The sequence below is a fragment of the Populus nigra genome, chromosome 5, assembly GCF_951802175.1.
Source record: "Populus nigra chromosome 5, ddPopNigr1.1, whole genome shotgun sequence".
NCBI lineage: Eukaryota > Viridiplantae > Streptophyta > Magnoliopsida > Malpighiales > Salicaceae > Populus > Populus nigra.
Genome location: NC_084856.1, coordinates 11,292,957 through 11,315,357, shown reverse-complemented (window position 1 = coordinate 11,315,357; position 22,401 = coordinate 11,292,957). Strand labels below are relative to the sequence as shown.

General features: G+C 30.9%; 1 protein-coding gene and 1 long non-coding RNA gene across 2 annotated transcripts; one reads left to right on the top strand and one right to left on the bottom strand.

Moving 5' to 3' along the window:
* Positions 1-1,436: 1,436 nt before the first annotated feature.
* Positions 1,437-3,076, bottom strand: LOC133694601 (uncharacterized). The gene is made up of 2 exons (XR_009842311.1): positions 2,242-3,076; positions 1,437-1,629 (listed from the first exon to the last, which is right to left on the bottom strand). It is a non-coding gene; the product is annotated as an uncharacterized LOC133694601 (long non-coding RNA).
* Positions 3,077-17,261: 14,185 nt separating this feature from the next.
* LOC133693545 (uncharacterized) lies at positions 17,262-19,482 on the top strand. Its single transcript, XM_062114776.1, has 2 exons — positions 17,262-18,245; positions 18,514-19,482. Exons 1-2 carry the CDS (start codon positions 17,629-17,631, stop codon positions 19,232-19,234), a joined length of 1,338 nt encoding a protein of 445 aa, XP_061970760.1. The 5' UTR covers positions 17,262-17,628; the 3' UTR covers positions 19,235-19,482.
* Positions 19,483-22,401: the final 2,919 nt, after the last annotated feature.

Below are 22,401 nucleotides of genomic sequence, written 5' to 3'. Positions count from 1 at the left end.
TGATCTTAAGTTGACTGGAGTCTATAAACCAAAGAAGTTGTCTTGCTTGAAGTGCGTATTTGCTTGTTATCACGATGTTGTGCAATATTATTGTCTTTTCTTAGTAGAAATAACACCGTCAAAGTAGTTCCTAATTTCAAAGAGAACAAATTAGGAATTTAACTGCATTCTTCTTTCATAAATAAATCACTTTTCCCTTACATTGTTTCAACAAGACAAATACCGAAGGCTTTTGGTTAAACTCAATCAATAATGATCAATTTAGTTTGATCATGTCTTATACAACAGAAGCAGGTTGTGATTTATATAAGCAAGCTTAGCTGGTGAACTCGCTTCCGCTCAATTCTCTTAACCATGATAATTAGTGGGATTCCCACCTTTTGTTTTTAATAATTTCCTTTTTTTAGACTCTGCTTTTATTGCTTGCTTATTTAGTTCTTTTTATTGGTTCATGGGATCTCTTGGTTGTTACTGGCTTATATAATTCTCTTAACAGTCCATATAATTTGCTTGATAAATGTCTGTCGTTCTTGCTTCGAAACCCTCTTGTTTGTCATGTACATGACAAGACTTAATAGACAGGTTTACAAATTGCAGACCTAGGTCCCCTCTCACATGTTTTGTCTTTTTCTTCTGATCTTTTTAACAAGAAATGCAGCCTATCTAGAGATCGCAAGTGATGGTTTGGAGGATTAGAGCCATTCACTCATTAACATACTACCATGTTATTTCAGTCGTCGTTTATGCGTTTGTGCATATCACCTGTTCAAACCTTTTTTTTTTCCCACTCCATTTGCTTCCATGCATGAACATTTAGCATGCTTCCATTGGAATGTTCAAGCTTCACAACCAGCTCCTTTTGCTTTCATTTCTCTCTTTTTAGGCAGACAATACTTTATTGCAGGATTGCTGATTATCAAGCCTTGTTCAGGTTTGACGATCATCGTTCAAACAGGTCTCAACACAAATTACAAATTAGCTCACTTTCTCTTTTGTCATGCCAGCAATGGCTGTGCAGTAAACTCCGCTCAGCCACTGCCTTCTTCCTTTTTAACATTATGAACAATTGTTGGGTCTAGAATGTGATTTTTCTTTGTGCCACTTTCCTCGGCCACTGTTAATTTTTATTTGAATACCACCAACTTAAAATGTTAAAAGGCCTTTGTACCACTTTTTATTTCTTTCTATGAGACATTGTAATTTTTTGTTTGCCAGATTTTTATCAATCGAATTGCGATTAGCGCATTATTGACTCTTTCCACATCGTCAAGACTACTCTCTCTTGGCCTTGTTTTCATGTGAATGTGCAGTTGCCTTCTTTTGTGGCCTTAAAGAACACTCGATCGATAGCCCACCTACGAAGCATGAAAAACAATATTTGCAATAGCTAGAAAACCTGCCATGATAAAACATTAAAAGAAAACCTAAAATAAATGTATCGAAAGCAGTTTAACTTCATTATTCCAACATAGGGGAAGGAAAGACAAACAATATGCACTTCACAGACAACATATATACACAATGCATATAATGAGATGCTGTAAATTATCATGCACAAAAGACCATCACGGCTTCATTATTCCATCATCCTTGTTGTGCTCGAAATGCCACCCACAGTGCTAACACGACCTGCTAGAGATTGTGACGAATTAGGGACATTTTTATACTTTTAGTAATTATTTCCATTTAATTCTTTTCACACCATCTGCGTCCAAGGATGTTTATGAAGAAAAAGATGAGGTTTTTTTTGTTCTTTATAAATAATTTAAGGAGGGCATTTTTAAATTATTATCTAAAAAAAAACACATATCAATTGCAACATAAGCACGGTGATAACAGTAAACTAAGAAACTTGCAAGATTAAAGAAATAATTGGGTATAGAAAAATCACAAATATTTGCTTGTCGGGGAATTCTCAGTGTATTCGGCACCTCTATCAACTGAGAATTGTCGGTGTATTGTTCATTGAAGAGGTCTTTATATTTCAAATAGTTTTGGATAGACTCAAAGCATGCCTTGAGTCCCCAGACTTGTATTTTATTTCTCTACCAATGTTGTCCTTCAATTTCTCTACCCTACCGAAGGAGGGGAGAATCAACTGTACTAATTTCCCATTAGTTACGTACCTCTTGCAGATTCCAATGGATATGAATTTATCGAATTAATCAAAGCCTTTAAAAAATGAAAAAATAATAATAATCAAAATCAAAATAACCTCTTTTTATGATTAAAACGATACACCTTTTTTCATCTGACATCCTCTACGACATCGTAGAGGCAAGACTTCCAGCACCACCATTGTTATGATTACCAACGCAAGAGCAAACCCTTCTCTCTGTAGCTTTTTCTTATCTGATACAACAGCCTCGTTCGTTCTCTTCAATGTTTTTTTCTATCTGTCTGGTGCTCCTTCCTTTTCTTCTGCCTGTTTGTTGTAAGAAAAGAAAAACCCATAAAAAGGCATCATATCCAAAGGGGAATTGAGAAAGACAACCAAAATACCATGATTTCAGATGACATACTTCTCAACCACACAATAGAAGAATCACCTCTAAAACTCCAGTTTTCAACAAACTTATTGCAAAGAAAAAGACCTAAAACTATTATAAAACAAATAGAAAAGGGATGCGGAAGAACTACTCAAAAAAGGAGTTATATGGTCAATTTTTAAGTGAAGGTTTTGCAAAAGAAAGGAATGATTTTATGGTATACAAAATAAAGAAAGCTTTTATGCCCAGAATATATGAAAGAAAGGTAGCTTAGGCGCGGGAGAAAAACAGTATACTTGAGGTGTACTATGAAAGCTAAGGTTATGGAAAAGTCAAAGTTACGTGAAAGAAGCCTTAAACAAAACAACAACAATTGTGCTACCGTGTGTGTGTGTGTGTGTGTGTGTCATTCCTGAGTTGAGGTGTCAACAAGAAGAACAAGAGTTCAAAAAAATACACAGTGAAAATGTGCATCCTGTTTTACTTTCTTTTGTAATTTTATCTCCTTATTCCTCTTTATCGTTTTTTTTTATTGGGCCCAGGATTCCTGATAATATGGGTTCCAACTGGTTGTCCTTTTCTCAACATAAGTCTCTCTCTCTCTCAATTTTTAAATAAAATAAGTGGAGTTACTACTTTACATGTTATCTCTTAGTTTATATATATATATATATATACATGTGTGTGTGTGTGTGAGAGAGAGAGAGAGAGATCATCCATGGAATAAACAATAATATCACACAAATGAAAAAGCCTAAAGAAAAAATCTAGAACTTCTTTAGAAGAAATATTAACTATAAATAATCATTTTCAACCATAGAAATATAAAATCATAAAAAGTAAGATATGAAAAACATGTTATAAGAAATTATTTTTTTGGTTGAAGATATTACACCAACTATATGGATCTTACTTAGCCACTATATTCTATTAAAAGCTATACTTTCTACTAAATTCTTCAATATTAGCTAATAATGCCTACCAGGTGCATTGACATACTTTATTATTGCAATAATTTATGTACTTTATTTTTCAGTGGTAAGAGTTAGTAGGCATAAAAACTTTTAAAAAACAACATACTTTCTTTCTCAAACTAAACTACATTTGCTTTTCATAAACTATAGAACAAATTACATTCTCGCAATAGAAATTGACCACCCTATCCTTGTCCTATTTAGATGTTTCAACAATCATTTAATATGCAATAAGTAAAAGTCTCTATAATGGTATCATATTGTTAGTCCCATATTGGAAGTTTGACTTTTTTATAGTAAACTTCCTCCTTTTCAATTAATAAAGAATTCTTATGAATAATTGCAATATCAAAATAACTTCATCAACATCAAGATACATGTTTAATCATTTTGAAAAGTATCAACTACCAAACAAAAAAAACAAGAAGAGGCTATCTAAGATAAAAATATTAAAAGAATATATTGGAAAGGTAAGACATGATTTTACAACTTTACTGAAAGATAGAAAGGTCAATTTTGCCCTTAACACCCTTGAAATTATCCTTTATAGTACTCAACACAATCTGTCTAATACGAGATAGTTCTACCCTTTTTTCATTTTCAGTCCATATCTTGAGTTATATAACTCCAAATTACACGAAGTTAGTTTTGTTTTAAAGATAACATCCATACCTACAACCTTGATGAAGAACCCAATCTTAAATTTTATTATTTGGGTGCCTTAATCTTAGCTAAAAGGTGGATGACCGAACTGTTTAGTCCCAATACATGGATTGAACAATCAATATCTCACTTTTCCTACTATCAATAATCTGGCTGAACATGTCTTAGGAAAGACACCAAGGATTTTCTTTAATTTAAATCATAATTAGCATCCTTTTTATGGTTAAACACAAATCAAGCCACCACACTTTTCATTTATTTTATTCTTGTTAGCTGAATTTAAACCAAAGTTTCAATAAGGTTAAAATTTCTCCTAACTTAATAAAAACTCATGAAATCCAAACAGTGATGTTAACCATCATTATTGCATGCAACACATACCAAAAAATTAGAGCATGTTACAAATAGATCTTCTTGGATCGAAATAAAACCAAACTGGCTGGAAAATTGACAATATAATGTTCATCGATGAATAAATTCTCGTCAGAGTCTCTAATCTTGATCTTTACCGTTCAGAATGAAGAGCTCATCAATATGACCAATCTATCTAAACTTGAGCAGGATCCAACAGTGGATGGAGGAGGAAACCACCAACGATCGTGACTGACCTGCAGGTAGGTTTTTCTTGAAATGTTATGAGGGCTATATCTCTCACACAAAACTAGATCCTTCAGATCCCAGCGGTCAGATGTTAGAGGGTGGTGAGGAGCATAATATACCCAAAGCCTAGCCCAATCCAATCATGAAATATAAAGATATGGTCGTTTGAGTTTATGCTCTTAAAGTACTCTCTCTCTCTCTCTTCTCTCTCTCTCTCTCTCTCTCTCTCTCTCTCTCTCCCATTCACACACACACACACATTCGGTCATCCTAGGTATTTTCTGCACAATTTTGCTAATTGATAATATATTATTCACCGATGAATAAATTCTCGTCGAAGTCTCTAATCTCGATTTCCACCATTCAGAATAAAGAGCTCATCCATATGACCAATATATCTAAACTTGAGCAGCATCCAACGATGGATGAAGGAGGAAACCACCAACGACCATGACTGACCTGCAAACAAGTTTTTATTGAAATGTTGCAAGGGCTATATCTCTCACACAAAACTAGAGCCTTCAGATCCCAACGGTCAGATGTTAGAGGGTGGGGAGGAGTATAACATATCCAAACACCACCCCGATTCAACGGTGAAATACGAAGATATGGCCATTTGAGTTTATGTTTTTAAGGTACTCTCTCTCTCTCTCTCTCTCTCTCTCTCTCTCTCTCTCTCTCTCTCTCTCTCTCTCTCTCTCTCTTCTTTCATTTGGCTATCCTAGGTATTTTCTACATAATTTTGCTATTTATATAGTAAATCTATCCATATTTACTAAAACTCCCTTATGTCAAGTTTGGGTACTTTTTCGTTTAACCAAATGCCTTTTCTCAGTTCGCTTTTAAAATACCATGTGAAAAATTTCTCTCTAAAATTTATTTTCTAATAATTCAATACCATTCCATTTTATTTTATTTTATTTTATTTTAACTAACCCATTTCATTTCCGGTTTTAAATTATCAATAATTTTATCAACATCATAAAATTTGATCGGGGGTTTACAATTTACCACCATTTCCATTTTATTTCTCATTATTCAATTCATCATGTTGAAATCTTTTGTTGGGGTTTTACAGAGTTTCCATCGAGTCATCCGTATATTTAAATTATAAATTTTCAGGGTTTCACAATGTCTAGTAGAACTTTATAAATTAAAATGCATAAAACATGTTATGTCATGTTATAATAGATGAGAATTTGATGATATCATATTGAAAAACACAAAAGCATGTTTTGTGGAGAAAAAGACATAGGCTTCGACCATCTTGGAAGAAAATAAGAAGAAGGGTCTTCATGAATGTAATGGAAATTAATAGATCCTCCTTAACAATATTTGACGATTGGGTGAAATTGTAATAGATTGAAGACATTACATGTTAATTTTGCTCTATATGATCTTGGAAATGAATTGTGATGTGGTTGATGTCCATGAAATAAGTTATGATATAATCTTTTAAAAAAAGAACGTGGTATTGACTTCCATGTATGAACTTGGGAAAAGAAACATTGTAATGACTTAGTTTTCATTGATGATTTTCAGTGTCATAATGACTTAGTTTTCATTGATGATTTTCAATGTCATAACGACTAAATTTTCGTTAACGATTTTTAATAAAATTTGAATGGTTGTTTTATTATAACATTAATATCATGCAAAGACTTGAATAATATACACTATTATAAAAGATATTTATATACGTGAATGTGCGCACATATGTGTGTGGAAATAAACTTTGACTATGCCTAGAGATAATATAGATAATATATTAATTAATGTCACTTTATAGACTAGGAGGTACAATAGGAATTGAATCTTCAACCAGGCGAGGACACATTACAAGGGGGCAGGTAGGCGATTTCCTCCTTCATCTAATCTGTTAAATTCATGAGGTATTTTTGATAAGGTATTATCATCCAAATTTTGTTATTTGATTAACCATGAATTATATAGAATATCAAGATTAGTTTCGGCTAAAAATATCCATGAATTGAATATTTAGGAATAAATAAAAAAGATTAGCCTTGGCTAATAGTGTCCGTGTCAGATAACCAAGATCAAATAATAAGATTAGCATTGACTAATGGTATTCATATTGGATAGGCAAGAACAAATAAAAAGATTAGCTTTGGCTAATGGTATTTGTGATGAATAGCTAGGAGTAAATGTTAAAGATTAACCTTGGCTAATAATATCCATCTTGGATAGCTGGGAATAATGATAAGATTAGCTGGACTAATGGTACCCATGTTGGATACCCAGGGGTAAATGATGTGATTAACTTTGGTTAACGATGTCCATGCTTAAGACAACCGGAAGTAAACATTAAGTATAGTGTCAATTGATAGTATTCATCGATATGATGAAAGGACGATTATAATATATTATTATCGATATTATGAACCATTTACATAATGAAGAATTCTTTATATATGAATTTCTAGATCATATTATATATCATTGGTTGATAGTTGAACATAGATTAAGGTAAAGTAACGAGGACTATTGTTGTATGAAGATGTGAAGTAATGCATTCAAGATAGACTTAGTAAAAAGTGATTAATATGAACTTGCTTCATTAGATATTAATCTTAATTGTGACTATATGCTTTATTACTCAATTGTACCATAATTAATGTTTATACTCTTACATCAAGTTTAATTTGTAATAAGCTCATGTCATAACCATGTTGTCTAACAATCTCATAGTATCAATATTGTGAAATTGAATGATTATGTAATAATCTATGTAGTAGTAAGAATGAACGACTCATATTTTGTAAAATTATATGATGTCGATATTCGAATTTAGAATATGTAAATTATGGTGTGTTGGTAAACTTTATATTTTGAACATGATGTATATATATCTCTCCTTCCTATAATACTATTATATCTTATATGTATATAGTCTACATTAATGCTCAGATATGCTTGGTTATTAACGTGATAGATGGTATCATGAAATGTACAGATCTAAGAAGTTAAGAATATAATTTAAGAATCGTTTGCATTAAACATTATGCTAAAGGATAATGGTGTGTGTGTGTGTGTGTGTGTCGAATCTATCAAAAATATTTCAAATTTTTTGGGCTTTTATAATTGGTATTAGAGCTCTTAGCTTTGGTCTCGGAGAATTTGAAGTAAATACTTATAAGTATTACCTATTTCAGAATGGTACGTACTTGGCACGAAATTCATGTTGAACTTACCTTTATACGAAAGGGAAATAAAGGCAAGGGTGTTGATAACTGGTAAGAGATAGGTCCTTTAGATTATATTGCTTCTCATGTACTAGTAGTGTCATCTCAATACAAGCATTAAGAATTAGTAGGAGTTCAGAATGAACAAACCTCGAAATAAACATACCCCCTCTGATGACACCAGCAGGAGTATCCACGCCTTATGCTAACCCAGTATTCCTAGTACAAATAGTCAAGGCAGTAATATAAGGTATGACCCAGTATCCCTAGTACAAATAGTCAAGGGAGTAATCACCGAAGTGTTTCTGTTCACAACGTAGAAAAAAAGGGTAGATAATATTTTTCTGGTCAATGATCCTCCTGAAAGGTTAACCCTCGAACGTGTTTATCCTCCCATCATTCCTTCACCTATATGTTGGTGAGAACCCACTGATATCACCCTCTCTTTTTAAATTGATTAAATAATTCAATTTTACCTTTTCTTTGAAAGTGGTGGCTTATTCATAGAAAAGGCATTATCTTTTCTCTTGCCAATCTCATACTGACCCTGATGGCCTTCCCCAATGCATACTTTCAATGATGTGTTGCTTCGATTAACTCTATCACTATCTTGACACGCTCGAGGGTTAACCTTTCAGGGGTATCATTAACCAGAAAAATGTTATCTACCCTTTTTGTGTATGTTGTGTACAGAGACATCTCAGTGATTGTTCGATCTCCCCGGGCCAATGTTTTATATGCCTAGAAGAGGGTTATAGATGGATAGCTTATCAGTTTCTGGGGCAAAAATGTTATTTTTTTAGTGAAAAAGGACACTTTAAAAAAGAATGCCCACACAAAATCTCTGGGCAAACACATAATGTGAAGCAAACAAGTCAGAGACATCTCAGTGATTGTTCGATCTCTCCGGGCCAATGTTTTATATGCCTAGAAGAGGGTTATAGATGGATAGCCTATCAGTTTCTAGGGCAAAGATGTTATTTTTTTAGTGAAAAGGGAGACTTTAAAAAAAAGTGCCCTCACAGAATCTCTGGGCAAGCACATAATGTGAAGCAAACAAGTCAGAGTCACCAGCAGTTCATCACAATGAATAGACTCGTGAAATCAACACAGTCAGGGGCTAATTCTAATCAAGAGCTTGTCAGTATTTAGCTTATTTAATGCTTGAAACTTGATTATTATGGTATTTTAACATTTGGTAAAGCTTTAATTTGAGGGGGGGGGAATCATGCCCCACCTTAACTATAAAGCTAGCCATGTATGATGCATGGATAAGGAGAATAGTTTTTAAAATTTATATTTGTAATTGTATATGAATTATATTAATACCCAAACGATGATAATTAGTGAAGAAGAATCAAAAGAGAACAAAAAGGGAATCATAGTTTCCTTTATTAATCATGCCGACTAATAAGCCATAAAAGAGGGGGGGAGGAAAGGTATAGATGTGTGAAATTATGATAGAAAATGTGTTTGAATTAATTTGGGTTTAATCAACAAAGAATTTTGAATATTGAAATGAAAATATTTAGGTGCATGTAAGATTTCGAGAAATAAAAATTAAAGAGTGTTAATTTAAGAAACATTGTATGATGATTCAATGATTTTGAGGAAAAATAAAAATGATTAATGATGATAAAATTATCCTGTGATGGCAGGGAATACTACTACAAGCAGGCCACAATTTGGAGTAAAAGCTAGGACATCATGCAATGCAGGTAAGTTCCTGACCTATAGCATAATTATCTAAGGCATTGTTTAATTATGAAATGCAAATTTATTACAACTTTATTTGATATGGAGAGTATTTGGTTTAGAGATGAAGAAAGAAAATAATAATAAATAAAAAAGCAATTGAAGGAGATTTAGACTTGATTGGTCATTCCTAAAATTGAGAGACTAATGATATCAATATAATTTATTGATATCAGTACTTTCCAAACTTGATTATTCATTTCAAGAATTGAAAAACTAATGATATCAATATAATTTATTGATATTGACACTTTCTAAACTTCATTAGTCATTCTTGAAATTAGAAGACTAATGATATTATCGGCACTATCTGAACTTGATTAGTCATTTTCAAAATTAGAATATTAATGATATCAATAAAGTTTATTGATATCGACATTAATCGAGACTTGATTAATTGTTCCTAGAATTGAGAGACTAATGATATCAATATAGTTTATTAATATCGACATTAATCGAGATTCAATTAGTCATTCCTAGAATTAGAAGACTAATTATATCAATAGATTTTATTGATATCGACATTAATTGAGATTAGATTAGTTGTTCATAGGATTGGAAAACCGATGATATCAATAGAGTTTATTGATATTGATATTCATTGAGATTTAATTAGTCATTTCTAGAATTGAGAAACTATTGATATCAATAGAATTTATTGATATTGGCATTATTCGAGATTTGACTTGTTGCTCCCGGAATTAAGATACTAATTATAACCATGATAGACATTGATATAAGTATATTTTAGATTGACCATATATATATATATATATATATATATATATATATATATATATATATATATATATGTATGTATGAGAATGGTTAAGGAAGAATTTAAATATAATTCAGTTGTATTAAATTATTTAATTGATTATTAACATATCATATATTGCATTCTTTTCAGGGACATCACATTCATGCTAGGAGTAGATCCAGGATATACATTATAATATTATTTTGCTTAGCATGTAAACATATATGCTCATATTTTATGGATTGTAATTATCTAACCTAAATGCACTTTAACACTTATGTATGTTGTATTTAATATCAATTTCTTAAGAATATGAAATTATTGTACATTGTATATTTATGGATATAATTGTTGAGTATATTTGTATGGATGAAGTTGTTTTGAGAAACATTGATTGATGGGGGGACATGATTTAGGATGACTAGATCAGGTAGATGAAATTATATTGGAATGTAAAACAAGTTTAGTCGATAACTTGAGACTTTCCATTATAGGAGAAACTCTGTCAAAATTACATCAAACATTTGGGTGAAATTTTAAGTATATATTTATTTATTTTAAAAAAAAATTGCTTGTAAATCTTCTTGGTAATAATTGGGAATGTTATATGTAATGTATAAGTTGGTCTTTCCCCATATTTGGCCAAGATTTATAATGTGTTCTATGTCTCGCTACTATAAAAGGCCAATGTGAATCCTTCACAAAAACTACCCTAGGTTCCTTTAGAAATTGAGGAAGATATAACTCTAGCAGTAAAGCTAGTAAGGGTATTGAATCGAAGTGAAAAAGAACTCAAAAATAAAAATATTCCTACGATAAAAGTATTATGGAGAAGTTTTAAAATTAAGGAGAAGACTTAGAAAAGAGAATTAGAGATGAGAAAGAAGTATTCCAAATTGTTTTTAGACTCAGGTATAAGAATCAAATTTCAATGACAAAATTTTATTTAAGAAGAGAAGAATGCAAAACCCCAGTTAAAAATATTTATTTTTTTCCGAGTTAGTAAAACATAAAAATTTAATTTTTGAGATAAAATAGGTTACATCACATTAAGGAAAATTTCATGGTGATTTGAGTAAATAAAACAATGCTCTAGATTCATATATTTTTTAGTGTAAAATTATTGATTGTCCAGTTTTACGATATTAAACATATCTTTCAATCCAACCATTGAATCAAGTTGAAATTTTACGAGTTTCCAGATTTAATGTTCTATCTGGGATTAACATTTCAGGACAATCCAAGTTTGAAAAGATCTTGAAAAACAGTGTTGACCAGGTATACTATAATAAAAGATTAATTAAGCGGGGACCTGTGATTATGGAAAATTTAGGGCGATAGTGTAGTAAAGTAAAACGAGGGTAATTAAATTGTGAATGGCTTCTCCTTGAAACGATTCACATCTAGCCACTGTGTGTGAGTAAAAAGAAAAGGGTTTTGTCAATCTATTTGATCTCCACCATAAATTCACTCATTTAAACACTATATAAGAGTAGGTAAACGAGCAACAGAAGGGTATAAAAGGGAATTAAGCTAATAATTGAAGTTTTCTTGAAGTCTTGAATGGCATAAAGTGATGGGTTGGGAGCAAAGAAATGGAAGAAGAAGAAAACTTGTTTTCATCATATTTTTTCTTTTAATCTCTTGTGTTTAAAAGGTGAAAAACCTTGATTCAAACTTGGTTTTGAGTTTTATTTTGTAAAATGATACATTTAAGGTGAAATATGCATGATGAAATTTGGAATTTGTTGAATTATTGTTTAAATTGATGTTATTATGTTTGAATGATATTCATAAGAATGAAATATGATTAGGTAATGACTAAATTGGAAAATTTTAAGAGAAAATCTACCCCGTTTATCATTGATGGGTTCGACCAAGAAAAAAAAAAGGGTGGGATTAATTGATGAAATTGTTATGTAATTTGCTTGGAATTATGTTTTATGAGGATGTAAGATATGAGTGATGCATGAATATGGATAATTAGAAAGAAAAAAAAATCCATTCTCCTATTATTAAGGAATTCAGTCAAACACTAATGTTTAGGGGATGAAGTTTTTAATTGTCTTAAAAGGTGGATTATGTTTAAATGGGTAATATAAATATATAAAGGATGAATAAAATATGTGTGTGTGTGTGTACATCTTGAAACCATAGAAATATGTTATTTAGAGGATTTAGGAATGGATCCAACAATTATAATAAAATGATAGTGATAATTTTATGTTATATTAACAAGAGATACCATCACTACTAGATTACTGGCCGGAGTAAGAGCAAGGATTTCACATGTAACATGTAGGTGTTAGATACCTTAGTCACTTTTAATTAATTAATGAAAGTTAAGCATGCAACTAAAAATTTGTTTAATTTATAATTTATGTTGTCAAATAATACGATGAGCTAATTATCCTAGTTTTGAGACTAGCGCTTGGTTTTGACATGTTGAGCTAGTTACTCTGGTCTAGGGACTGATGTCTGGATTAGGATAATGTGGTTAAGTACCTTGAATAAAAGGTCTATGCTCGATTTTGAGATGAGGTAAAAGTTTTTCATGGTAATGAGTTAGATGTCTGAGGGAGGACGAAAAATTAAATAATATAGATTTTATAAAATCTCTCTAGAGTTGACTTAATTAAGTTAAATTAAAGAAATTTAATTAACACATTTTATACATTATGTTACATCCGAGTGTAGTTAATTATGTGTGAATAATTTTTAGATACCTCGTACGAGCATGTTGATCCATACTTCCCTAGAAGTTGTAATTTTGTTTAGAAATTGCAATGTAACTAATTATTAAGCCATATTGAAATGTAAATATTTCTTTTGGGCTTGTACTAAAATGTTAGATGATATTTCAAATTATGTAAGTTAATTAGCTTGAAACTTTGGCTGATTTAATTTATATTTTGCAATAAGTTTGCTTTAAAACCTTAAATAGAATACATCTGATGTATTGATTGGCTATTAAAATTTATGTTAGGTTGTAATTTAAAAATATTCAAAAAAATATCTTTTAAAAGATATTTATAAAGAATGTTTGAATAAATCATAAAATAAAGATTTTAAAGTTCAATTAATTCAAGAAATTGAGTATGTCAGAGTCCCAAATGATGGGATACTAAATGGGTGAAATTCCTAGATGATCGGATAAATATTGAAATCTTTATCTCTAGGTTATGAAAACTGGTTGAGTTGATAACTTGGTATCGAAAAATTAGAGGAAATTCTATTGAAATTTTGATAGAAAAAAATCTTGTACGTTAAATGTTAATACACCATGTATACATGGAACATTGTGTAAATAAATTAGGGTCGTTACATATGTGACCAATGTTCATTCATTCCACACTTTTATCATATATTTTTTTATGTTCTTAATGTCTCTACTTTGTATATTTTTTCTCTTTTCTTGTTTCTCCTTATTTTGTGAAGGTTTGTTAGAATTATGACCATTATAGTTGTCAAAATTAAATTGTCTTTGCCCATGGTCACGTCCACGGACTCTACTACAATCACAATCATGACCACAACCATAATTACTATTATTTCTCATAACATTCATTCCAGGGAATGGAGTTGAACCAGTTGTTCGTGATACATAATTTTTTTTTATCAAAAACTCATTATTTTATCTAGCTATAAGGAGACATGAAATTAGTTTAGAATATTTCTTAAAACTTGTTCTTTATATTGTTACTGCAGAAGCACATTCGAGGCATGTAAAGTAGAGAGTATTTTTTTTCTAGCACATCTTCATCTATGATATTATCTCCATATAATTTTAATTTGGAACTGATATTAAACATTGCATAATTATGTTCACATGCCAATTTAAAATCCTACAATCGTTAATGTATCCATAGTTAGAAATTTTCAATTCCCTTGTGAAGATGACAAGAAAAAGCATTCATGATTTATATAGTCTTATAAATGTAGTCATATACACATCATCTCAACAATATTCTTATTTATAATCTAATGTACATAAATACTTTTAAGCCCAAGGTTATAGATATAGAGTTCAAATAAATTTAGAGATGATGAATAAACATAAAAATAAAAAGATAAAAAAAGACAAATAAACATTCATATTATAATGTATGATGTCATAACAAATATGATTATCAAATTAACAAATATGATTATCAAATTAGAAAAGAAAGAAAAGGAGTGCAGGGACCGAATCCACTTTAAACCATAATTATTAAACCTAGACCGAGAGTTGACTTGGCAAAGGGCCGGGTTCTAAGTTACATGGGTTGACCTAGGTCAACCCGTGTAACTCAGGACCCGGCAACCTGAAAAAATAAAAATAAAAATCTTTAAGGTTTTAATATAAGGTTTTTTTTCCATATTAAAAAGATGTTATTTTATCCTTTCAAGTTGAAGTATTTAAACAAAAAAATTTTCTTATCAAATTAACAAATATGATTATCAAATTAGAAAAAAAAAAAAAAACAAGTGCAGGGACCAAATCCACTCTAAACCATGGTTATTAAACCTAGACCGGGGGTTGACCTGGCTAAGGGGTCGGGTCCCAGGTTACATAGGTTGACTCAGGTCAGCATGAAAAAATAAAAAAAAATATTTAAGGTTTTAATAAAAAAAAAAAATTTTATCTCATATTAAAAAGATATTATTTTATTCTTTTAAATTGAAATATTTAAATAAAAAGATTTTCTTATTTCATATTGAAAAAAACACAACTTTATTCTTTTGTGTGTATTTATGTGTATATGGACTTCCAATCTCACATAAAAAGATAAAATATTATTTTAATATTTATATAATAAATTTTGATATGTGTTAATAATAAAAAATAATAATAATAATAATAATAATAATGATTGGCTCGTTCATATAAGTTTTAACTAAAAAAAAAAAATGTGTTTGCTCTCAGTGCGTGCAAGGCAACGTTATATTTAATGTACCCTTTGTCTGCATTGATAATTTTGTTTATCCCTCCATTAACTAAAACCACTACTTTTTATTGCTTTCCATCCCTGGCTAATATGGCTATTTTTTTATTGCTTTCCATCCCTGTTAGAACCACATTGCTTATCTGGTAGTGATAGTTGGCATGCTAAAAAAACACTATAATTTTGAATTTTTTGGTTTGTTAAATGTAATGCTTGCATTGAAAAAAAAAAAGAGTTATTACATGTTAAAATGTGTATGTGTAAGAAAATAGAGGAAGGTTTATTCCTTAACAAAAAAAAAATAAATTGGACATGAAAATAATAAAAGATGGTCTCTTCCAAGTTTCTAAATCGGCCTGGCCGGTTAGATGGATTTTTCCTAGCTAATTATAGGTTCGAGTTTCACTAAGATCCTGTTTGTTTTTATATTTTAAAAGTGTTTTTAAAATTAATATTTTTTTGATATTTTCATATCATTTTAATACGTTGATGTCAAAAATTAAATTTTTTTATTTTTTTTATTTAAAATTTATATTTTTTGGTATTTTTAAATTATTTTGATGCGTTGATATCAAAAATATTTTTTAAAAAAATATTATTTTAATATATTTTTAAATAAAAAACACATTAAAAAACAATAACAACAAAACTAACACTCTCAAACAAACTCTTAAAAAAAACCCTAAAGGATAAAAACTTAAATAACCTTAAATTTCTTAAAATTTCACGGGGGCATTTCTGTTATCAGATAAAAACTTGAAATAAAAGGAAAAATTAAAAGAAGAAGAAGAAGAAGGGAGCCTACATCGTAGCTGGTCATGTCAGGTTAGGGAGGAGAGAAAGAAAAACTTACTCAGGCCATGTTTGTTTCCGGGAATTTATTTTCCGGGAAACCACTTTCCAAACTTTCCTGTATTTGTTTTCCATTAAGAAAGTTGGTCAAAGGAAAACACTTTCCGGTCAACGAAAATACTTTTCGGTCAACGGAAAATACTTTCCAGTCAAAGAAAAATTTGGTTTAGTTTCTAGGAAAATGTTTTTTCTTTTGGCTGTGTTTGTTTTCCGGAAAGTGGTTTCTGGAAAACCACTTTCCAAACTTTCATGTGTTTGTTTACCATTAAAAAAGTTGGTCAACGAAAAACACTTTCCAGTCAAAGGAAAATTTGGCTTGGTTTTCAGGAAAATGTTTTCCTGAAAAATTTGGGCGAAAAACACTTTCTGGAAGTTGTGAAAAATTTAGAAATATCATTATTTGCTGATCATATCAAATTTGATCCTCAAACTTTTGATTGCTATATATAATTTGTTTTGAATATTTATTTTTCAATTTCATCTCTTAAAATTTAATTTTTATATTAATTTTGGTCCTTAGTTTTATAATTGCTATTTGTTTTTTCCTTATCATTTTTTTATTGAAATTTTTTATCTATCAAATTTGGTCATCATTCTTTTGATTTTTACTTATTTTATTTGAAATAATTTATGAAATGTTAATTATTATTATTTTAATTTCTTCACCTTTTATTATTTTTTAATTTTTTTAGATTTGATCTCTATTATTTTGATTATTATTTATTTTATTTGAGATAATTTATAAAATTATATTTTTTTTCAATTTCATTCTCATTCAACTTTTTAATTTGTAAGATTTGTTCCTCATTATTTTAATAAACTTGAAAAAATAAAACATTAATAAGTTATTTTCCAGCTCATTTTCCATAACATAACTAAACACTGAAAAATGTTTTTCAATTTATTTTTCATTATACTACCAAATATCAGAAAATATTTTCATGTAATTCATTTTTTTAAAATTTATTTTTTTAAAAAAATTACTTTTCTGTAAATAAATGTACCTTAATAGAAGATAGATTCGGTCAGTCCGGCAATAATTGCCAGGCTGTACACATCTGTCTGCGTTCAAAGAGCACTTTTCTTTTGTTTTCTTCTCTTTCAACCAATATCTCACCCTCCATCCTTGTACTCTCCTGAAAGAATCTATCTCCATCTTGCCTCTCTATTTCCAACTCTACTACTGCAACCACCCCAATGCCTCTCTTCTTCGCTCTGCACACATTACCCGCATGTACTCCACCAGCCTGTTTCTGCTAACCTCCTCCTCCACCTCCTCCTCCTCCTCCTCTGCTTCTTCTTCTCCTTCTTCTTCTAACAAATTTTAAAAAGCCTAATTAAAACCACCCCCACCTTCTCCCTTTCGTGTTTGTGTATTTAAAGTGAAAGGCAAAGGGCAGAACAATAATGGATCCTTGCCCTTTCGTGCGCTTAACAGTAGGAAATCTGGCTTTAAAAATCCCTGTCGCTTCAAAACCTGCACGCTCTGTGGTTCACCCATCATCTTCTCCCTGTTTTTGCAAAATCAAGCTCAAAAACTTCCCTCTTCAAACGGCTGTCATTCCTTCTCAATTTCCTGAAGGTCAGCTCCAAACTGTAGCTGCCACTTTCCACCTAAGCAAGTCTGATCTCGACCGGCTCGTTGCCAAATCTATTTTCACCAACAAACTCCAACTCAAAATCTCTCTCTATACTGGCCGCCTCGGCTCTACTTGTGGAGTTAACTCTGGTAGGTTGTTAGGGAAAGTTTCTGTACCTTTGGATCTGGCGGGAACGGAATCTAGAGGTGTTACGTTTCATAATGGATGGATTTCTATTGGAAAAGAGAGTGTAAAGAGTTCCTCTGCTATATTTCATTTGAATGTTAAAGCTGAGCCTGATCCAAGGTTTGTTTTTCAATTTGACGGAGAACCTGAGTGCAGTCCCCAAGTGTTTCAGATCCGAGGCAATATCAGGCAACCTGTTTTTACTTGCAAATTCAGCCTTAGAACCACCGGTGGTGGTGACCGCAATCGGAGATCCATGTTAGTTTGTTTTAGGGTTTTAACCTTCTTGCCTTTTAATTTTAGTAAAATCAAGCATTAAATTTTTTTTTAAAATAGAGTAAAGCGCTGCATTTGTTAATCTCTTAATCCAACTTGTTTTTATTAAAAAGAGACTAATACAAGTTAATCATGTTTTTTTAGGTGATTAAAAACTTAATTATATATGTTTTTGGAGATTATTATCCCATCTTATTCCGTGCTATGCTTGCTAATTAATTTGGAGTTACTTGTTTCTGTTTTTGCCCAGATCATTGCAAGAGGAGCCCAGCAGCTCAAGGAGCTGGCTAAGTTCATTTGGTAGCGAAATAGAGAGACCACTGAAAGAAAGAAAAGGCTGGTCAATAACAATCCATGACTTATCCGGCTCACCAGTTGCCGCAGCTTCAATGGTTACTCCATTCGTACCTTCACCTGGTTCAGACAGAGTAAGCCGCTCGAACCCTGGTTCATGGCTCATCCTCCGCCCTGGAGCTGGTACCTGGAAACCATGGGGCCGGCTGGAGTCTTGGCGCGAGCGCGGCTCGTCTGATGGACTTGGCTACCGTTTTGAACTAATCCCTGACACAAACGGCACTATGAGCGCAGCCAGTATTGTATTAGCCGAGAGCACACTAAGTTCGCACAAAGGAGGCAAGTTTGTAATTGATTTAGGAGCCTGCTCAAACGGACGAACCACGCCGGCAAATTCGGCTTCTCCTGTGTGTAGCCCAAGGGGTAGTGGCGATCACGGTTATGGATTGTGGCCTAATTGTATGCACAGAGGGTTTGTAATGTCGGCTAGCGTGGAAGGAGAAGGGAAGTGCAGTAAACCTGGCGTGGAAGTTGGTGTGCAGCACGTCAATTGTACTGAAGATGCAGCTGCTTTCGTGGCATTAGCTGCTGCCGTTGATTTGAGTATGGATGCTTGTAAGCTTTTCTCGCAACGGTTAAGAAAAGAGCTCTATCAAGATCAGGATATGCTTGGTTGACAGGGGTGATGGTTCTGGTTTTTTTGTTTTTTTTTTTGGCGGGGGGAGGGGGCCGCTTTTACGTTGTCGTTTTGTGATAAATAATTTTTTTCTGGTGGATGGATTTTAATATTTTCCGGCTGCCAAGTACAAACAAATAACTGACTCTGTACAGGGAGCTAGATTAGACAGGCACGCTTTGTTTTAATTTGGGTGGCTCGTTTTTATTTGTTTTTAAGAAAAAAGCGTTATGAAGGTGATGTTTTATATCTCTGATGTTTTTGGGATATTGTTTTTTTTATTTTTTGAAATTAATATTTTTTTTATTTTTATGAGATGATTTTGATGAATTAATATTAAAAATTTTTAATTTTAAGTTATCTTTTTGTGAGTTTTTGTATTATTTTAGAATAATAATGTTAAAAATAAATTTTAAAAATAAAAGAAAATATTATTTTTAAAATATTACAATTACAATAAAAAATAATGTTTGTTTGTTTGTAAGAGATAATATTTTAAAAATAAATAAATACTAGTTTTAATCTTGTGATATAAATAATATTTATTTAAATATAAAAGTTATTTTAAATTTAACAAATAAATCAATTCATTGTTAATGGATATACAGCTAATTAAGCATGTGTTAAAAAATAAAAATAAAAATTCAATTTCATGGGCCATAAATATATATATATTTTTTTACAATATTATCATTGATTATTTTAAAGAAAGAGAAAAACAATAACAAATGAAATATATATATATAAAAAAAACAAAATTTATTTTTAAAATTTCCAACATAAAATCTCTCACTCGGTGTGGTTCAAACGGATAAAAGAATCCATCATGGTGCTATTTACAGAGAATATTTATTTTTAAAATTCAAAATTTAAAAGATTTTAAAAACAGTCTCGCATTATTTTTTAAAGTTACAGCTGAGATACGGAGGTTGGTCATTGGTGCGGGGGAGCAGGTACGGGAAGTGCTGGGCGTGCACGCAAGGACTCAATGAAAAGGGAAAGAAAAACAGAGCAACAAAAGAAAGAAGTGGATGGTAGCTGTAATGCGCTTTTGAGCTATGTAATAAATTTGGCTTTGGTATGAATGAAGCGTGGAGCTGCTGCTTGTTATTGCTATTAATTATGAGGAGCGTTTATCTGACTTATGCAGCAAATAGCTTATTTTATAATCTTAAGTTTTCCTTTATGGAAAGATCGGATCCCACTGTCGAAGACTGTTTCTGGGGACCGACGACCATTCATGGCATGGCTCAAGATGATTCTGAAGGTGAGCTCAAGGGGTCCGGAAACGATTTCATAATTTGGACTAGGCGGCCCGTGTTAGGGCTCCTCTTTCTGAAATTAGGAGTCACGTTCTCGTCTTTAGGGCTGACCTGAAACTGCCACAGCTAGCTTTTGTTGGAAAATGAGGTCTGAGGAACATTGTACTTTGTAGGGTTGGCTTGTGGGGTCTCACTGTTACACATGACATGCTTACAAGAGGGGACCGAAGTTCAATTCTGCTATGCTAGCATGAGAGATATTAAAGAGCTGGAGCTTCTGCTGCCTATCCAGTAAAAACTACGAGGAATGGGCCTTTTTCTTTTTTTTTAATCTCTCAAATTTACATTTAATTTGATCCGCATAAAGTTACTGAATCACGGGGACGCCTTGCAGCCAGATTATTATTATTATTCATTTGCTTATGACTTGCGGTGGTTGCCTGTCGACCGGTGAGCTTTTCGGGTGCGTTTGATTTACAGCTGTTTCTGTGTTTATGATGCAAAAAAAATATGTTTGGTAAACGTAAAACCTGTGTATTATACTGTAAAGTATATTAAAAAATTAAGTTTGAAACGCAATTTTAGTGAAGTAGTTTTTACATATTATTTTAATCGAGTTTCATAAAATATAATTGTTTTTGTGTTTAAAAAACGCTTTTTAAAAAAAATTGATAATTTTTTATTTTTTTTTACTTTAAATTAATATTTTTTTAGTGTTTTTAGATCATTTTGATGCGCTAATATCAAAAATAATTTTTATAAAATAAAAATATATTATTTCAATGCATTTCCAAGTAAAAATAACTTTGAAAAACAACCACAATCATACAATTTTTATACATGTTTTTTACTGCACATAAACCTCAACCATAATTTTTACCAAACATGTATCTAAATCCAACTAACCACACATAATCATATTTTTTAAAAACTTATTTTTTTTCAAATCACAACCACAAAAACAAAAACTACCTTAAAAACAAACACTCTCTTTGCTTGCTCGCAGACGATACAACATAATTTCTTAGAAGAGAGTTTGCTCTATTTGGTATCGCGATCAAGTAAAATTTATTTTTTTATTTTTTTATTTAAAATTTATTTTTTATATTTTCTTAAATTATTTTGATACGCTGATATAAAAAATAATGTTTAAAAAACAAAAAAAATATTATTTTAATTCATTTCCGAGTAGAAAAACAATCACTCCATAAACCCTTTGTTTTTTTTTTTTTTTCATTTGAATCATGTTAGAATCTACAAGTCAGTTGCCCAAGCTGCATATAATTTTTTCATAATATAATTAAACCCAACCAAGCTCTAATGGGTCAATATAATGACCGTGTTGGGTTTTAAAGCAAATTAAATAGAAGTTTACCTAATAAAATTCAACAACCTGGCAGATACATCCTGAATCGGTGAACATTTGCCTTATAAAAAATTTAAAAATATTAATTTAATATTTTTTATTTATAAATACATTTAATTAAATTATTTATAAAAATAGATATTTGTTGGATGCGTTGGGCTGGATTGTTTCCTATGCGTTGGGCTGGATTCTTCCTTCAATTCACAAATCAATTAATGAGAAGTTTCGAGTGATCTTCAAAAGATAATAAATAACATTACTAAGGATAAATGCATTTTTTTCATCAAAATTGTTTTTTTATTCATTTAATTTAATGTTTTTGAAATTTTTTTAACAGTATAATTTATTGAATGAAAAGCAATAACAATATAAAAAATATAAAAACTATATTGATTTGAAATATTTTTAATAAAAAACTAAATTTTCTTATTCACATATTTAAAAAAAAAATTTGATGAAAACATGTGTTTTTTCTTACCACAAGCATTGTTTTTAAGCTAAAAAACCACATTATAATCACGAAAACAATCTTTAATTTAA